General features: G+C 52.9%; 1 protein-coding gene across 5 annotated transcripts in view; it reads right to left on the minus strand.

The window, feature by feature from the left end:
* Positions 1 to 978: 978 nt before the first annotated feature.
* Positions 979 to 19720, minus strand: part of DENND3 (DENN domain containing 3) — a 60138-nt gene continuing 41396 nt past the window's right edge. For 3 of the 5 annotated variants that reach the window (XM_046642356.1, XM_046642360.1, XM_046642359.1), the window contains 4 exons: positions 18545 to 18652; positions 15255 to 15394; positions 10624 to 10784; positions 3622 to 9113 (listed from right to left, as the gene is read on the minus strand). In XM_046642356.1, coding sequence (XP_046498312.1) covers positions 8474 to 9113; positions 10624 to 10784; positions 15255 to 15394; positions 18545 to 18652 — 1049 coding nt within the window. In that variant the 3' untranslated portion in view covers positions 3622 to 8473. Of the gene's footprint in view, positions 2726 to 2964; positions 3103 to 3175; positions 3295 to 3621; positions 9114 to 10623; positions 10785 to 15254; positions 15395 to 18544; positions 18653 to 19720 lie in introns of those variants that run through there. The other 2 variants (XM_046642358.1, XM_046642357.1) reach the window with 2 other exon arrangements.

Raw genomic sequence — 19720 nt, forward strand, 5'->3', positions numbered from 1 at the left:
CACGGGCCTCTGCCTCACTCCCGGCTCCCAGGATCCCTCGGCACTGCTGCAAAAACACAAACATCTGCAGGCAGAAGAGACAGCGGGGCAGCTCTGCCTGGCTTTCCAACCATGCCCCTCCCTGGCTATGTGGAGAAAGCGCCACTTCATCTTCCTAAGGAATCTTCTAGAAACGGACAAAAGTCATGCATTTTTAATTCAGATGTTATAATCACATCCAATTCCAAGGCTGTCACCAGGAAGCAGCCGACGCATTCACATCTTCTGAGATAAACCATAAAAATGTCGTCATGTGATCATCTTTACAACTTCTGCAGCAATGCGGGGAGCGGGGCAAGCTTTGGACTGGTGTTGTGGGAGCAGGGCCAGCCCCCAAAGCAAGCTTGCTCTTCTGTTGTCTGAAATACGGCCGGAGAGCTGGAACTGGATGAACGTAGACTGGCTTCTAGTTCAAGGTGAAGACTTTTTGGTACCAGTTTAATTCGGGTTTCTAAAGCCAAGGCAGGGAATGCGTCCCGTGGTTAATGAATTCCGGCTCATTTTGGGCTTTCCCACAACAAATCATTCATCGTGGAATCTCTCCAAAGTTCAGAGGAAACAGAGAAGGCATAAAAGTGCCCTTTTCATTTAACAGGCCCCCCCCAGCCCACCAAGAGTCTATTTACATAAACACAGAACCCCCCCACCCCAGCCCATTTATCCCCGTTAACGCCACTGTAACCTCTGTTTTCTCTTTCATATAAATGACCATTTCCTAAAAGCTGCTGGTTTTTCTGCGCCAGTTGTTTTAAATGCAATCACTGTCCAATACGATCTTAGGAATTATCACCAAGAATAAAGGAAATGAAAAGTTTGCATTAAAATAACTTGATGGGAGCTTAGAATGAGTTCAGAGCAAATCCCAAATGGTCCTGTATTATTTTAAAGATCGCTCCCACTAGTTAATGTTGGATAAAGTAAGGAAATTGGATAGCAGTGTTTATTAACAAAAGAATTTATTATCGACAAGGTGAAAATACCTGGTTACATGTGGACTGGCATTAAATAACTTATGTGTACTTCTGACTGGCTTTTACTGTAACTTTGCACATGTTTACAAAAGCAGAATTCCCCTCTTTCTAGGAGTCGGGGGAACACACCCTCGAGAAGCACCGACTGTCGGGGAGCTAGTCCACCTAGCTGTTCTCTGCACCACATTCCCAGAACGCCCCAAAACGTCGTTCCACAATCTGGACCTTCCAGAACATTCGGGTCCTGTAGACTGAGCCACAGACCTGGCCAAAACTTTCATTCTGAGACACCACAGATGCTTCTGAAGCTTGGCTCTGCTCTGGGGGGCTGACAGACACCCTCAGAGACCTCTCAGGGGCGCGAGGGCTCATGCGCCATCCAACTGAGTCCTAAAAGCCCAGGGCCAAGGGTGCAGCAGCCCCTCTGCAGCTGAGCTCATGAGGGGTCCCCGGGGCACAGTGCAGGCCCTCCCACGGTGCTGGCAGGTAGACACTCCCTCCGGGTCCAGCATCCATGCCAAAACCTCCCTTGCTGGACATTTAAGGAATGATATCCCAATATTAGAGTAAAAATGTGCAAAAGGCTTTTTTTGCAAATATTTAGTTACTTATAGCTAATGAGATCATCTTCAGTTAAATTATAAAGCACCATCCACCGAGCCACGTGTGGTGTGCACACAGGCAAATGGAGTGGAAACGTACGTTAATATCTGGTAAGGAAGTTTAGGTGGCAGCAACTTTACTGGAAAACTACATACGATGGAACTTTTTGTCTGTGACCTTTGGTAGAAAAAAGTCTCTCTAGGTTTCTTCATTATAAAAATTTTGCATTGAAAAGAAAAGGAAAAGGAAAAACACAGAGCTTGCCTCAGCTGGCCCAACCCTTGTCCAGACAGTCTTAGGTCAAGAGTTGCCCCCGCCCTGGGCAGACGTTGGTCACCTGCTCTGATGGGGGATGGCAAAGGCAGCACAAACCTGTTCCGCCACAGAGTGGTCATTTTAAAATGCCCTCCTCGTGAGCTTTGCTGGAAACAAGAAGTCAGTGCGAGGCAGTAAGGGCTCCTGTAAAGCCGGTTAAGCAGTATTTGTTGGATGAATGAAGCAGAGGAGAGGCAAAACCAGGGGCACGAGGTCTGCAGGTCACCCTGATTTGGTTAAATTGCTTGTAGCTGGCCCCTGGTTGTGGATTCTGGAACTTTCTAGACAACACACAGGGTAACTTCTCAGCAGAGCTTATCCCAAGGTGATCCAGCTGCCTGCCTGAGAACTCAGCACCCCAGCCTGAAACGCTGTGGGTACCGTTCAATCAGGAAGGTCCAAGAAAGAAAGCACGTTGTCCTTGGTCTCCTAACTGAGGCAGAGAGACAACAGCCACCTGCAGGGGACACACCCCGCCTCCCGGGGCCCAGACTGGCTCCGGTGCCTGCCTTCTCTGGGAAAGCTCCAGAAAGCCAGCCAAGGGCACACAGTTCTCACTCACAGAGCACAGCTCCACTCCGCACATTCACCCACGTTTACTCGACCTTCCAGATGGCGATCTTGCCTTCCTCCCTGCCCGACCCGCTCAGCACGTATCTGTCCTCAGCCGAGCACAGAGTCTTCACTGTGTCTGTGTGGGCCACCAGCTCCTTTTCCACCGTCCTCCTCTCGACGTCAATCACGTAGATCTTCCCTTTGGATTTCCCCTGTGACAGCCCCGTGCCGCCCACCCAGATCTGCCAAGAAGAAATGGAGGGGCATCAGCCACACGTGGCCCGGCCGGGGAAAGGAGACCCCTCATGGGGGCACAGTGCTGTACTCAGCACACTGGGTGGAAGGGTGCACCCCAAATCCACATCCTCCCAAGACAGGGCCTCTGCCGGCAGGCCCAGGGCAACTGAGGCTCGAGCGGACAAGGCCAGGCCAGGGCAGGGCCTGGCAGGGTGCTCTTCGAGGGGGCGCAGCCCCGCCTTACCTGCTTCTTCACCCTGATCATGCAGTTGATCTCGGAGCAGTCCTGAAGGGGAACCCTCTCCGGGGACGCGGCCAGGTCCTTCAGGCTCCAGATGTAGATGTCGTCGTATCCGGCACACGCCGCCCAGAGCTGCTCCTGCTGAGACAGAAACCACAGTGTGGGCGGTGGCAGGCCAGCGCTGCACACGCGACACACATACACTGCTGGGTACCTCGGGCATGAGCTGGAAGCCAAGGAAGGAGGTGCTTATCCCTCCTAAGTTCTCGTCGATCTTCAGTTCTTGGCGGGGAAATCCATTCACTGACACAACCACGATACTGTTCCCGGTGCCTGCGGGGGGGAAAGAGCGAGAGTGAGGGACAGCAGGGCGAGTCTGAAGCTGAGGAAGAACAGCTGCAAAGGTCGCTGGCTCCCCCCACATCTTCTGAGCGGAGCCGCAGTCGTAACTGTGCTGCCACGCGGTGCCAGCGGCGGCTCCTGCACAGCCCAGGCACTTGCGCGTTTTGTCACCAACGCTCCCCCTCGCAGCGACCCTCCAGGCCGGCGGCCCTGTCTTGACGGAGGAGGAAACAGCCAGATCCAGTGCCCTCTCCCGAGGCTTCGGGAACCCGGCGAGGAGCCGCAGCAGCTCCAGGCTCTCCTGCCACGTCATCGTCGGTCTCCTCTCCCTTGAGGCCGCAGGCAGCCCTCACCGTGCTGGCCATTCTGAGAGTCACGGAACAGGGCCCTGCCTCCGGAGCACATCTGTGTCTTCGCGCTTCTGTCCGTCTGTTTCCGTGAGTCACTGAAGCACAATGTCCTTCTGCAAACCCAGAGTGTCCGTGACATGAGAGCCCCGGGTCATCAGGATGAGGGCTGCAGAGAGGATGTGAAATCAGGTGCACAGGGGACGGAGCGTCGTCTTCAAGGAGTGGCGGCCGAGCTGCAAGGCTGTCCTTTCTTAGGTTTTATCACATGTACCCTGCCCCCATGTGCTAAAGCCGCTGTGCCAGCACCGCAGAGATGGGACGGGAAGACACAGCCTGCCCTCGGGGGAGCCTTTGGATGAGGAGGGCGGGGCCAGCCACAGCCAAGCCGCCCAAGGAACTCCAGCCTGCGAGGCAGAAGGGGCGCACCCCCATGCTGCTCGGCTTCCTGGCGCAGCTGAGCTAACTGCAGGTCCCCCTCTGGCACCCGGCCTGGACGGAGAAGGGGCCCCGAGGCCTCGGAAGCCTGGCTGAGTTTGCAGTCGTGGAAAGCGAAAGCCCACCACCACAGCTCTCTTCCTGCTTCTGAGCCCGGCTAAACGTGGTTTTCCCTGAGACCTAACATGCAGAAACGAGCCTCCCATGGGAGGCCTTTTATCCAGACAGGCCATTATCCACTTGGACTCATTAACAGGCCCTTCTGGATGCTGCTGCTTGTTAGGAATGCCTGGGCTGGCAGGGAGCCCTCTGGAGAGGTGCTTCTGCCACCCTGGGGCCCTCAGCGGTCTCCTCGCCCACAGGGGCCCCTCGTCGGTGCCGACCAGCAGCTCTCAAACCGCTCCAGGCTCTGGATAAGTCGCTGACCTGCGCCAATACTGCAGGGGCCTGGCTGGCGGAGGGGAGCAGTTCACACACCGAAGTGGGAGGGGCAAACATCTGGGGGAGCCTGCTGCACACGGAGCAGCAGGTGGGGGCGGGGATGTGGCCGAGCGATCGCTGTCCCCGAGGCGGGCTAGGCACAGAAAGGGAAGGGGCTCCTGGGGCCCCTGCCGTGGGGCGGTAGGAGGGAGAAGCACCTGGGGGGGCTTTGTCCGGGAGAAGCTCCCCACGGGAGACCCCCTCGGCCACTCCACTGCTCATCCCCCTTCATGACTTGTCCTTCTGTAGCCCTTCTCACCAGTCAGGTCAGCGTACAGGGGCTCGGCGCCCACGCCATCAGGGCTGCTCTCTGGGGTCACTGTCACCAGCCCCCCACTCGTCACATTTCGAGGCCGACAGGGCTTTTGCCTCTGGCATCTCTTAGCTGTTGGTGGGCTCTCATGGGGGAAGGGCGCTGTTTCCACCTCACTTTTCAAATGAAGAAACAGACTCTAAGAGCATGAGGGACCTGCCCAAACTGACTAACCATCCAGTGACAAAGCCTGGATTTGAACCCGAATGCACACGAAGGCCACGGCCTGAGCCAGGGGGCACCAGCAACCTCACAGATGCAAACCTCCGACCACAGGGCACAGGGAACGCACGTCCACCTCCCTCCCAGGAAACGACCCAAGCACACGTCCTTCTGAGGGGCACTCAGGCTTGGGGTGCCTGCAGCGAGGGTAGCTTCCCATCCAGACTTAGGGGACAACTAAGCGGGTCTGAAATAGTGTGACTGGAAAGTCAGGCTCCCCAGGTTCCCCTTGCTGGGGCCTTGGGAGGACTGAGCGGAGCTGGCCCGTCTGCCCCACACTCTTCCAGGCTCTGCCCTGGTGCCCACAGACGCCTGGACGAGCAAAGACACTGGCGTGATCTCCACGTCTGAACGGATGACGTCTGAGTGACCGAGCCTCCAGCTTGTTGTCCTTGATTAGATGAAGACTTGGAACAACACTTCACAGGCAAATGTCCTCTTTCACCCGAAGAAACTACTTTCTTCTTGTACTTTTCTTAATGTTGTGAAATAGAAAACCACTTACTGTATTCAGTTAACTTAGAGCATAAACGAGATTCCGTCCTTCAGGCCAGGCTGCCCATCCTCATTCTCACCTGTTAGCTCCCTCACTGCATCTAACAGACACCTCTCAGCCAAGGTTCGTCAGCTCTGTTAGTCCGAAATGCATCCACGGGTGGACACACACACACACACACACACACATGTCTGGAGGTCAGCCAAAGCTGAGGGATACAATCCTTGGGTGAAAAGAAACCAAGTCAGCGAGGTGCACAGGTCCCCAGGTTCCCTGAGGAATAAAGTTCTCGCAGTATGCAGCAGTCCAACCTGGCTGACGGTAATGGTGTGGGGCTGCCAGTGTGGCTGGAAATGGGGGATATCCCCAGAATGAGGGAGCCCCAAAATATATGTATAAATTCTCAAGTCCTCGGCTGACTCCTAAACTGTGTATAGACAACAGAAAGTGGAACTGGAACATACAAGGCCTGGGAGGAGCGTTCAGTGCTCCCCAGCGCTACAGAGAGACGAGTTCAGCATGCGGCTCATCCAAGTTAGAAAGGCTCGGTAGACACCTGGGGCATCCCCTCGAAACCCTGGAAGGGCCCGGCTGTGAGAACAAAGACTGCGCACCAGCACTGAGGGTTATGCTCTAGGACAAAGATCAAAACTGAGATGTACTCACCCCAGAGAAGCCTAAAACCAAGCCTCCACACAGGATCAAGATGATTCGCCAGTTATTTAAGGATCTTCTAGAACTACACTTAATGCTCCATAAGGAAGGGTCTGATCCAGAGCCTCCTCAGTGTGTCAGTGACAATATCCAGGATGCAATGAAAGCTACTACACACAGGAAGTGTTAAGACGTGACTAGAGATCAAGACGGAACGAGTAAACAGGAGCAAACCCAGAGATGAGCCCGGATCCAGCAGACGAGGACTTCAGACCAACAATTACAAATCCATTTCAAACCTTACGGGAAGATACAGAGAGGAGGGTGAAGCGATGAAGAACTTAGCAGACAAACGAAGTTCTTCAAAAAAATAAAATAAATGGAAGTTCTAGAACTAAAGTGAAAATTTGCGGGATAGGTCTAACAGCAGACAGGACACAGGAGAAGAAAGGCTCAGATCTTAGCCAACCAAAGCACAGAGAGAAGCGGAATGAAAAACTTATTACACTGCCCGAGACCTGTAAGACGTTATCCAATGGTCTCATATATATGTAACTAGAATCCGAGAAGACGGAGAGCGAGAGTGGGCAGAAGAAATATTGGAAGAGATGGTGGTTAAGCATTTCCCCCAAATTCATGAAAGTGCACTGCCAGCGAGATGAACACAAGCCCTTCCCACCAAGCACGCGGTAGTCCAGCTCACGGAACCAGAGAAGAACCGCCGCTCCAGAAGCCGGGCGCGCTAACTGAGCAGAACAGTAAGAACGATGGCAGATTGCTCGTCAGGAACACACAGAGACGACAGGGGAATGATATCGCTAAAGTGTGGGGAGAAAATGAGAACTGTCAGCCTGGAATTTGTTTTCAGCAGACTCAGATCGTAAGAAATACTGCAGGAAATTCTTAAGGTGAAGGGGAAATGATGCAAGATGGAAACCTGAGTTTGAAGAGGGAACGAAGCTCACCAAACACGGTCAATATATGGGCAAAAATAAACTTTTTCTTACTTTCTTTGAAAGACTGTGGAGTACTTAGCAAAAACTTAAAAAATATATTATGAGGTTTATCACAATCCTAGAAATAAAATCCTGCATTTAACAGCAGCACAAGGGGCAGAAAGAGGTACGTGGAATTAAGTTGACTGCTCTGAGCTGCTCACGTTAACAGGAAGTGGTGTGATCGTCACCTGAGAGAGACTGCGATGAGGTCCGGCCGCAGACTCCGTCCTCGGAGCAACCACTCAACAGCAAAACAAAAAATGTAGCGCTAACAAGACAACAAAGAAGGTTAAAACGAATATTAAAATAGTCCAAAAGAAGGCAGGAGAGGAGAAACAACGAAGAACAGATGGGAAAACGGAACAGAAAGAAGGCAACAGTACACTTACTCCTAACCATATCATCATAGCATTAAAAGTGAATCGACTGATGAGCAAAGGATCTGAACAGGCCTTCTCCAAAGAAGATACCGAAATGGCAAAAGGCACATGGGAAGATGCTCCCCATCGTCAGCCCTCGGGAAGCGCAATCAATGCCACGACGCGATGCCACGTCACGTCATGGTCCCATGCTAGCCACTAGCATGGTTCCAACCAAAGCCAGAGGAGCTCCGGTGAGGAGGCAGGGGGAGCGGAACCCTCCTGCGCTGTGCTGGGAATGCAAGATGGAGCAAGTGCTCTGGAAGGGGGCTGACGGTTTCTCAAATGGTTCAACACCATTAACCCAGTTCCACCCACCAGAGAAAAGATAACCAGACTAGCATAAATGTAGTAAATTCATACAGTGCAGTACTGCTCAGCGATAAAATGCAGGAGCTGGGAACTCGGAAGGCCACGGATGAATCCTCAGAATCCTGTGTAGACTGAACAGAGCCACAGAAGAAGAGCACGCGCTGTAGAGCCCATTTATAGAAAGTTCAGGAACAAGCAAAACAAATCTAGGGATAGAACTCAGAACCACCGTTCCCCTGTGAGGGGGCTGCCTGGAAGGAGCACCGAGGAACGCAGCTGCGATGGATGTCCCCTGCGTCTTGACTGTTGGGTGGTTATGTGGTGGATCCTTTTGTCGAAACACAACAAACTGTACACTCAACGTTTGTGCATTTTACCACACGTAACACATGCTTGAATTAGAGAAAATGTGTTCACACTCTCACCCATGTTATCCGGTGTATATATGCCAGGGAACAGTTCAAAGTGCAGACAGCTGTGCTCTGCGATGCTCAGCAATGCAGAACACAAGCCACCGGGCACAGCCGCTGCACCTTCCAGTCAGACGCCAGACAAACGCCCAGCTCGGTCCCACAGACAGCCCCGCCCTGGGGTCTGTGCTGCGAGTGGCAGAGGTGAGCACACGGCACGCTCCTGACAAGTGTGCCCTCCGGCCTGCACTCAAATGGCAGGGCCCCCAAGGGCTCCAGAAAGAGCAGTGACGACTCCTGGGGGCACCTGGGCTGTGTTCTCACCATGAGTGGGACACGGGAGAGAGGCCAGCACTTGGAGAAGCGGCAGGCGCCTCGGGGAGGCGTAGGGGAGCCCTGGAGAAACAGCACAATCAAGAGGGACGCAGGGACGTGGGGAGCCAGGGAGCACAGAGAAGGAACCAGAATTTTAAAACAAAAGTTGGAAATGTGGAAAGCATGAAAGAGGCCGGTAGCTCCCATTCGGTTTCCTCGTCCTAGTGCAGGGGTCAGCTTCCAGTTCTGGCGGCGGGGCCCCCAGGACTTACAGCACCACAGGCGGCCATTGTGCAGTCTGATGGACGAGAGCCCGCCGCTCGGCAGCTGGAACCTGCTGGTCACCCGCAGCGTGCTCACGTTCCATGCCAGGACCGTCCCATCCACGCTGCACGAGTACACCTCCCTGGCGGTGTAAAGAATATCAAATTTTGGCCCCTGACAACATTGTAGACGTTTTAATCCAGAAAAGAACAAAATTACCATTAGAGAAGGCATGCACACGGTAGACAGTAAGTGACGTGCAAACACACTACGAATGTGGTGGAACAAGGCCTAGCTAAGATGTCACTGACGCAGCAGGAATAGGCCTTTTAAAAATTTTTTTGATTTTTTTTGAGGAAGATTAGGCCTGAGATAACATTTACTGCCAATCCTCCTCTCCTTGCTGAGGAAGACTAGCCCTGAGCCAACCTCCGTGCCCATCTTCCTCCACTCCATAATCAGGATGCCTACCACAGCCTGGCCCGCCAAGTGGTGCCATGTCTGCACCCGGGATTCGAACCAGCGAACCCCAGGCTGCCAAAGCGGAACGTGAGAACCCAACCACTGCGCCACCAGGCCGGCCAGGAAAGGGGCTTTCTGAGGACGCCCGCTGTCGCCCATCACTGTAGGCTGCCGGCTCCGCTAGGTGTCGGTGAAGAGAACTGTAACGTGGCCGTTAACTGAATCTACCCCTCGCACGTGCTCTCCAAGCTCACTCACCTGCGCAGCGTGGGTGACTGGCAGCTCACGGGTGGGGCTCTAGACAGTGCAGCCCACGGCCCGCCACTTCCTGGTCGGGCTCAGTTTATATCCCCCTGACCTGGGCCTGGCTGGGAACCAGTGGCACCCCTGAAACTAAGGGGACAAGGGGGTGGGGGAGGGTGGCACAGAGAGAAGCAGCCGAAAAGCTTTGGAGCCATGGCCACCTGTACCAAGTGAGTGACCTGGCACCTCTCGCACACTCACTAAGCGTCTGCTTCCTGAACAGAGGGAAACGGGGGCCCCTCCTGGTTCTCAAGTCTGCCCTGGGCACCCGCTGCGCGCTGGTCCTGTTCTAGGCGTGGGGCACACAGCAGAGAGCGGAGCAGACGCAGCACCTGCCTCAGGAAGCCGATGTTCTTAGTGCAATAGACGGGGGGGGAATGAGGTCAACACTGAGCTGTGTCCCCCCACAACGATATGTTCAAGTCCTAACCCCCAGTACCTCGGACTTGATGTGCAAATAGGGCCTTTACGGAAGTATTCAAGTTAAAAGGAAATCAACAGGTGGCCCTGATGCAACCTGACCGGCGTCCTTGTAAGAAGGGGAAATGTGGACACACACGCACAGGGAGCAGGCCGTGTGAAGACGGACGACTTGAGAGCTGCGTCTACAACCAAGGATCGCGGGCAAACCACTGGAAGCCAAGCCAAGGAAGGCCGAGCGCCGGCTGCCACTGACCACCACGCCCACCCCGGACATGGGCCCTTCTCTGCACCCAGGACCCGAAACAGACGAGAATGTCGCCTGACTTCTACAGACCCGCTTCACTCTCCGTGCCCGGTCCAGCCCCTGTAGGTGATCGCCCACAGCGACTGTGAACCCTCCCTCCAGGGGCCCCGACCCACCCAAGAGCCGAAGGGTCCCTTCCCCTGGCAGGGCCCAGCCGTACCTGGGCGCCTCCGCTGTGTCCTGCACAACCAAATCCGTGACACTGGAGCGGTGATCGGTGAGCTGCTTGTTGCACGACATACTGTGGATGTTGATGATGTAGATGACGGAGTCCTCCGAGCCGACCCACACCTGGTTCTGCTCCGCCATCACCATGCAGTTCTAACGGGAGGCCAAGAGGACATCAGAAACAGTCACCCCACGGCCTGTAGATTCACTGCGAGCACTGAGCCAGCGAATGCTGAACCGCTGCTGCGAGGGCACCTGCAGCTAGGATCCTTAGCCCCTGGTCACATTCTGTCACGTCCGCACGTGACCTTGTTTGTGTGTGTCTCTGTTTACAGACTCTTATTTTATATACACTGCTGATTCATTCCCACCGAGCTCACAGCCAGCCGCACCGTAACTCCCGCCTGACGAGGCTTTTCGGGCACGTGTCTTCTCTGTGGGGCACGTTGCAGCCTCAGGGACACTAGACAGCACCGCGGCTCCGCACCAGGGCCATTTTAAACAGCAGGATCACCAATAAAAACCACAGAAGTGCAGAGAACGCGGCACTGAATAGGCCATGAAAAGGACCCTCATCCACAGCACAAGCTGCAACAAGAAGGTGTCACCTTGTTCCTCAGCAGGGAACACGCACGTCGGGCAGCCTGCGTTCTGCGCCGCTCTGTGCACGTTCATGGCTATGCATAACCAGGAGAGCACCGTATTTTGGGGGATTACAAATAAATTTTAGCAAGTAGGTGAGTTTGCAGACATGGGATCTGCAAATAATGGGGACCGACTGTCGACAGTGAAAAAATGCCAGCACTCTGCAGCTAGACTGCGTTCGAGGGGTTTCCCGCTCAGCAAAGTCAACAACCAGGGGTTATTTTTAGACTTTTTGAAATAGAAATTAAGGATGAAAACACTAAAGAGTGATAAAAGCCACACAAACATGTGACACCCAGCTGTGTCTGCCTGCACACTGGCCAATCCAGTCGCACCTGAGAGGCACTCCCCACGTCGTCCTCACCTGAGCTCGTGTCGCGCCGACGGTCAGCCAGCACCTCACTGGCTACTTTATGATCGTCTCTCCTGTCTTCACCCGTGGTATGTGCCCTGCTTTACTGGTAACCGAACAGATGCCTCAGATTCTCAAATACGAGTAGATTTCAAAGAGTGCAAGTTATGTCCCGTTGGGGGCGGGTAAGGCTACATCTAACATCAGATGTAATCGGTGCCGGTGGCACTGAACTGTACTTTAAGGCAGAAGAAAGAGCTTGCAAAAATTGATAGCTTTAATTTTACTGATAAACATTCCCATAATTTAGAAAAAGACGTTAACGTGCTAATTTCAGAATTAATTATTCATTTAAAAAAATCCTTTCTTTTTAGCATCTACCTGAGGACTGGTATAATTTTAGTAAAATGTCTTTCTTTAGTGGCCCAACGATATCTTAAACTACTTTGAATGTCAAATTTCAGAGGAGGTAGCATTTTCTTGAGATAATTATCCATTTCTTTCTTGTTAAATGGTACAAAACATCTCTGTGAAACCAGTAGGAAGATCCTTGCACATAATTGGGATAACTTATCACTTTCATTAAACGTTACCTGGCCTATTGTGGGCAGGAGAGACGGCTACAGAACGCAGCCTTTTGATTTTAACGAGGATCTTAAGTTATTCTATTTTTAAAAAGGCTTTGAAATGCTTGTAACTAAGACAACACAAAAAAATTAAATTTAGAATAAGAATTATCTCTTCAATTTCTCTTTCTTGTTTTTTTGCTTGGTCTAAGGCATTATTAGTCTTTTGTAAATATTTTGACTAATGTCTGTTGTTGGATCCTGTTACTTTATCATCTGAGGCTCATTATTTGACTATGGGGGAAAACGATTTAGTGACTTATTTTCTTGCTAATGTGTGAAGTTTGCCATTCAGGCACTTAAGAACCATCCCCATCCTCTCAGCGATGTGTGTTTGAATTCACAGTCTCTCTTTCACAGCAGCTTTGAAAGCACAGACTGTGCCACAGAGTGTCACATTAGTTTTAGATGATGGAACCTGGCCATCGAAATTGATACTAAGTGATGCCTAACACTTAGGTATCTAAACGTCACATTAAACGTGGGGAAAATAAGGTTGATTCATGTTACAGGAGTAGGGCACGAGGATTTCCCTAGGAAGACCCCTTGGGACAGTGGCTTCTTTCACACCCTCAGAGGGTCTTGAACAGGATGAAGCCCCCCGACAGCAGATGTGCGAGTATTTTGAAAGGTGGGATGGCATCATAAACGACGGCCTGGAGTCACTGAGTTCACAGGCAGCCCCAGCGGAGGAGCCGCACCTCCTCTTTGGTCCAAAAGAAACCTGCTGATGGCTTCTCCCCTGGAGACCCCAGAATTCGCGTGAACCCTTCCAGGTGTGGTCCATTTTAGGGCCCTGGTGCACGTGGGTAACTTATACATCGTGTGGAATGTACGACATTCTTTGCAGCGGGTGGTGTGTGGCCCGGAGAAGCCCACAAGCAGGCAGCTGACTCCGCGTAGCACTCACGGCCGTTGGTCTAAACTGTGACAGTGGATTCTTGGGTGAGGGCTGTTTTGCATGGGTCAGCATAATCGACTGGGGTTATGTAATACCCTCTCCTGACCGGGCGTGGAACATAACAACCTACGTTACACGAATGCACATTTCAACTACCCACCTTCCCAAGAGTACAAGGATCTGGGCCTGGGAGAAAGCCTGACTTGTTACACTCTCAGGCGCTGTTACAGATTCTCTAATCTAGAGGCAGGAATTAAAAGAACCGCTCGACGCAGCTTGACAGGACCTGCCATGGCCGCCTGGCAGGGAGGGAAGAGTCAGGGACGGTGGACCATCAAGGCCCCACCTCCCACTTGCTGTGCCACCTGCTGCCACCTGCTGGCAGGAAAAGGTTCGCGGCCTCAGCCTCCTCCCTGGAACCAGGTGCCTCTGAAGCTCTAGCACCTTCCAGGAGGAGCAGGTCCCGCTATGGCTCCCACTTAGCACTGTGTGCCCGGGCAAGTCAGGCCACTGACAACAACGCCAACTTCATCGGGCTCCGAGAAAGACGCCCGAAACCCGTGTGGCCTGACACAAACACCAGCCGTTGTCATTTAAGAAAGCTGGATGAAACGCTAGTCCATCCTCGCCCAGATCTCGGTTCCAACTACCATCCTCCAGTCTCAGGAGCCAGGGCTCCAGGGAGAAATGGCTGATTCTGGGGGCAGAGAAAACACGAGATGGGCCTGGAGCTTTTTGTCACGCCGGAAAATAAGGACAGCCTCGAAAACAAGTAAGAGGATGAGGCATGTGGAAGGGACACAGGGCCCACCTGAAAGAGCGCCTGCGGCTGAAGCAGGAACAGGAGCAGCAGCGAACCAGTGCACAGAGAAGAGACGGATTCTCTCAGAGGAGAATTCCTCCCCCTCCAGGACCTCGACGCCCACTCCCGCCCGCTCCCCAGGCGGGCTGCACTCCACGACTCACTTCTACAGTAGGGTACGGGGCGGGGGAGCGGGCGCCACAGTGCGGGAAGCTGCAGATGCCAGCCACCAGCGATCAGGGTCCACCTCACCCATGAGGCCACGTGGACGTCTGAGAGGATGTGAGGAGAAAGGCACTTAGCCTCTTCAGTGTTCTTTCCAGAACCCACAACCCCAGTCTCGTCAGGAGAGAGCATCAGGCAAACCCAGATTGGGGACATTCTACAGGGTACCTCAAGGACTGTGCAGATCATGAAACACCAAGTCTGAGACACTGTCCCAGACAAACAGACTACAGGGACATGACGACTAAATGTCACATGGACAGAGGAGGACATCAGTAGAAAAACCGGTGGGATCCAAATAACGTGTGGAGCTTAGTTAAGAGCAATGCACCAGTGTCATCGTGACAGGCGTCACCAGGGTGACCAAAGATGCCAGCAATGGGGAGAAGTGGGGGCGGGGCCTACTGACTCCCTGTACCGTCTTTGCAACTTTTCTGTAAAGCCAAAACTATTCCAATATAAAACTTTATTTAATTAAAAAAAGTAATCAGTCCAAAAGCTCAAAGAATTAAGGTTTCTCAACCACCAGATGTTTATAATATGCAAATTTGATTTAAGTTATTCTTAATTTTCAGCCCCAAATACGTTAAAATAATTCCAAGTATCTGCTTTAGATTACTGGGAAAGTAGCGTGAGAATACGGCACTGCACTTTACATTATGGGGAAACTCACTTTTAGATTTCCGAGCGGGCTGTGGTTCCAGTCATTACCTGCTCATTTAAATCAGAGCATTTAAGGGGCCGGCCCCGTGGCCAAATGGTTAAGTTCTCGCGCTCCGCTTTGGCAGCCCAGGGTTTTACCGGTTCGGATCCTGGGCGCGGACATGGCACCGCTCATCAGGCCATGCTGAGGCTGCGTCCCACATGACACAACTAGAAGGACCACAGCTAAGATGTGCAACTACGTACTGGGGGGATTTGGGGAGAAAAAGCAGAAAAAAAAATATTAAAAAAAAAAAAAAGAATTGAGTGATGCTGTGGAATAACGTGTGTCCTACTGCGGGGTCCTGGCTGACACATTCGTTTTTCAGAATCACAGTCACAGGCATTTCCTGCTGCTTGCCTTACTCACCAGTTTAGAAGTGCCCACTTTAAAGCAGTGCTGGTAGATCGTCCAAGAGGAGGCATCGAATACGGTCACCTTGCCTTCGTTCAGAGCGCACCATAGTTTGGGGCGAGCATCTTCAACTTTTTCTGCTGGATCAAGATGCCCTAAAAAGGAAGCAACCCAAAAGCACTTAAAGGAAACCCCTTTGATGCATCAGCAGGTGATTCACGCCACTACTCAGGTACTGCTGGGCACCCGCCAAGCGCCTGGTGCCACGCTAGGTGCCCAGGATACAAAGGTGAGCACGACCGGAACCGCTGCTTAGAGTCTGTGAGCGAGCTGTCTCCGACAAGAGAGCCAGGCAGACAGAATCAGGAGGGCACACGGCTGGGGTGGCTTCCCTGAGCCAGGACCTGGAGGACGCGTGAGAATTCATCAGAGACAGAGTTTCAGGTGGAGGAAACAGAAGGAGCAGGGGCAGGTGGCAGCAGGACAGAAAGGGGAGGGGGGTCGCTGGAGAGCCTGGGCAGGACCCGCTGTGTCCTGACAAGGTCCCCTCCCGCCGGGAGCGTGGCGGGCTTCCTCCTGCTCCACATCCTCGTCAGCATGGGTGCTGGCAGTCTTTTTCACTTTGGTCACTCAAATGGTATAAAGATTTTGGGTTTTGTGGTTTATTTGAGGTTCCCTAATTGCAAATGAGGCTGACGGCTTTAATCAGCCACGTGGACATGCTGTGTTGTGAAGCACTGATGTCCCGTCCATTTTTGAATTATCTTATTCTCCTTGATTTGTAGTCATTCTGTTTATATCCTTGACATGAGCCCCTGTGGGTTCTGTTGTGTCGCAAATATTCTCTCCTAGGCCGGGACTACCATTTTCACTCTCTCAAAAGTGTCTTTCTAAACTCCTTAATGTGGTCAAATTCATCAACCTTTTCCCCTATGCCTAGTATTTTTTGTATATAATTTCTTTCCTTACCCTAAGGTCATGAACATATTCTCCTATATTATCTTCTAGAAGTTTGTGGGCTTTCTTTATTTGTTTGCTCGTTGCCCTTCACATCTAGATTTCGGCCCCCTTGGAACTGACAGAGTGGTGATCTAAGGTGCAGTTGGTCAGGTTTCATCTTTTCCATACAATGTCCCAACACCGTTTACGTCCTTCCCCCACCCCCTGCTCTGTAACACCACCTTTGTCATAAATTGAGGAGGAGTAACTGTCAGTCTCTCTGGGGCGTCCGTTCCATTGGTCCACTGGCCCCCTGGGGGGGATCTCGCCCCTCTGAGACACACTCTCAGGCCTCGGGAGACTGAGCTGCTGGAAGCGGGGCTCCAGGGTCTGCGAGCTAGTTCCTTCACTCCCGGGTAAGCCCGGAGTCCCGGCCCAGAGCTAGTGGGAGGACCGTACTCCCCTCCTCGACGGGCCTGACTCCAGCTTTTGCCCCTCTGACCCCGCAGGATGAGCCAAAGCTCTGCTCAGCTCTCAGCTCCAGTCACTACTTCCAGAATCAGCAGCCACTCCACAGGAAAAGGGGCCCCACTGTTCTTCATGGTTGTTTCTTATAGTTTGCCTGGCCCTTCTAGATGTTCTCAGAGGGCTGGCTGGTCTGAATGACCTAGCCCAGCACGACAGGAAGCCCAGAGTTGAGCCAGTTTAGTTTTTTTTTTCCTTAAAGATTGGCATCTGAGCTAACATGTTGCCAATCTTCTTTTTTTTTTTTTTCTCCTTTCTTCTTCTCCTCTAAGCCCCCCAGTTCATAGTTGTATATTCTGGTTGTAGGTCCTTCTAGTTGTGGCATGTGAGACACCACCTCAGCGTGGCCTGACGAGCAGTGCTAGGTCCACGGCTAGGATCAGGACTGGTGAAACCCCGGGCCGCTGAAGCGGAGCGGTGAACTTAACCACTCGGCCACGGGGCCAGCCCCTCGAGCCAGTTTTAATTTAAGGGACACTAACTTCGATCTAAAAATACTCATTTAGGGGATGGCCTGTTGGGGCAGTGGTTAGGTGCGCATGTTCCGCTTCGGCAGCCTGCGGTTGCTGGTTCAGATCCCGGGTACACACATGGTACCGCTTGGCACGCCATGCTGTGGTAGACGTCCCACGTATAAAGTAGAGGAAGATGGGCATGGATGTCTTCCTCAGCAAAAAGAGGAGGATTGACAGCAGATGTTAGCTCAGGGCTAATCTTCCTCAAAAAATAAAATAAAAAAACTTAAAAACTCCTTGATTCAGATGCCATGATGAACACTGTCTTATCTGTGGTGTCTGGCGAAGTCCACAGAGCCCTGAGTGGATCAGTCAGGTGGGCCTCCAGAGGACAAGGCCTGACTGCGCTCTATTCTCTCTCACATGCCATCTCTTGCTTTACTGGCTCTTCCGGACGCTCAGTGAAGAGAAAACTCTCCTCTCCTGCTGGGGAATTGCTTTGCCACAGGCCTCGACCTGCCCGTCTGAAACGTAAGCTCCACGGTTGCGAACCGTTAGCTCCATGAAGTCACTCACCACGAAGCGCAAAGGAGACACCAGGAGCCCAGCGGTGACGCTTACGGCTCATTATTCAGACATGGACGAGCTGAAAACAAAGCGACTGGGTTTCAAGGTGCTTTTCTGCCTAGAACTAAGTTCCTCCGTTTTCCAACACTACAAACCCTCGGAGAAACCCTCCCGCTGCAATCCTTCACGAGTGAGAATTCAACAGATGTGTTTTTGACGGTTTTAAACCTGTAACCCAACGGCCCTCTCCGCTTACACTTAGACCCGTGGCAGCACCAATTCCCCTCTCCTCTCACCATCCTACTGCAGCCTGTGGGGAACCAGGAAACCTCTGCACAGGGGGAAGACTGGACACCCGCCCCAACGAAAAAGGACCATCTGGTAAGACATGAGATCGGCCGAGGTCACACGTCCACGGCTGCTAAGACGAGAACCTGAGAGGCAGGCCCTTTATCCCAGTGACAACAGGGTCCGAGTAGATGACCACCAGGGAAAGAAGGCGAGCACACACGCTGTGCAGACCGTGAACTGCTGCACGAGGGGATGGGATGGCGGCTGCGGAGCGGGACTCACGTGAAGCGTCTCCCCCACCTCAACCTCTCGTGGGCTCCCCCGGCTCTGGCCTTCACAAGCTCACGCTTATGGAGCAGCCACAACACTTTGACTTCATCGCTCAGGGTTTTGCCTCCAAAAGTAGAAAAGCACCTGGTCCCCAGCCTCCCAGATCACGCCTCCGCCGCAGGGCTGCCCCTGAACACCGACGCACACCTACCAGACCGCTGCAAAGGCCGCAGCAACACGCAGGAGAGGCTTCCTCACCTGGAGTGTACAACAGGACGTCGACGGCCTGCGGGAAGATCTCTCCCGCCGAGGGGTTGATCTTGTGCTTGAGCGTTTCCGCGGTCGTCTTTGGAACTGCCATGGGCACTGAAAGGCAGACACCAGCATCAGTCTACCGGACTAGCTGGACCACGTTCCCAACAGCCTCACGCACTCTGCTTTCTTTAGAAGGGTAGTTTGGGGTAAAACTTCATAATTTGTGAAAATGAAGCTCTCTCTGAACCAGACAGTAAAGTGGAGCCACGCGTGTCCGGCGTCCTTGCTCTTGCTGGCATCGTGTAAATGGCTGGCGAGGGTGGCATTCATCCATGTCTCACACCGCCTTCTGTTCCAACACGGCTCTCTTCTCAGCTGGCAAGCGCTATCACCTGACCGCTCTCCACACCCCACCATTACGTATCACCTCGCAAAGAGGAGCCCTCAAACCTTCCCATGGGGAAAGCTTCCCACGAACAGCTTCTCCACCTCGGCGCCATGCACATCTTGGGCTGCAGTTGTGGCTGCCGTGGGGCCGGCCTGTGCACTGCAGGGTGTTTAGCAGCATCCCTGGGCTCGCCCCGCAGATGCGGAGCACCCCCCAGCGCACACACAACTACACAATCTCCCCGCATTCCCAAATGCCCCCGCCCAGGAATGGGGCACAGAACTTTGGAAAGTTTGAGTTTTGACCTTCCGTCGTGAGTTGGCCGTAAGCTGTTAACTCAAGCCCAGGATGATGTGCCTTTACTCCCTGAGTTTTACACACAGGAAAACGATTCTTGATATGGAGCAAGGGGTCAGGGACGCTGAGCTTAGACAAGTCCCCTTTGCCGTAGGGAACCAGGTGGACGACAGTTAAGTGAGCTGTCGTTTGTTGGGTGCTACCGCAGCGACCGTGTACGCTGTTTACAGAGGACTGAAGGCTTCGCTACAAACTCTTGACAAAGATTAGGCATGAGCTTGGAGTGATATAAACAGCTCAAGTGTAGTGTTTATTTGATTTCGTCCCTAAGCAAGGGAAGAAAACCAGCCATCAATGTCCGGTCCCAGCTATTGTGGCAACTGGAGCATCCTGACTGCAGTGGGAGAGAGGGATTCTGGGCCATGGAGAGAGGGATTGTGGGACACAGGAAGGAGGGATTCTGGGGCACGAAGAGAAGGATCCTGGGGCACGGA

This window comes from Equus quagga, chromosome 16, assembly GCF_021613505.1.
Source record: "Equus quagga isolate Etosha38 chromosome 16, UCLA_HA_Equagga_1.0, whole genome shotgun sequence".
In the NCBI taxonomy this organism is placed as follows: domain Eukaryota; kingdom Metazoa; phylum Chordata; class Mammalia; order Perissodactyla; family Equidae; genus Equus; species Equus quagga.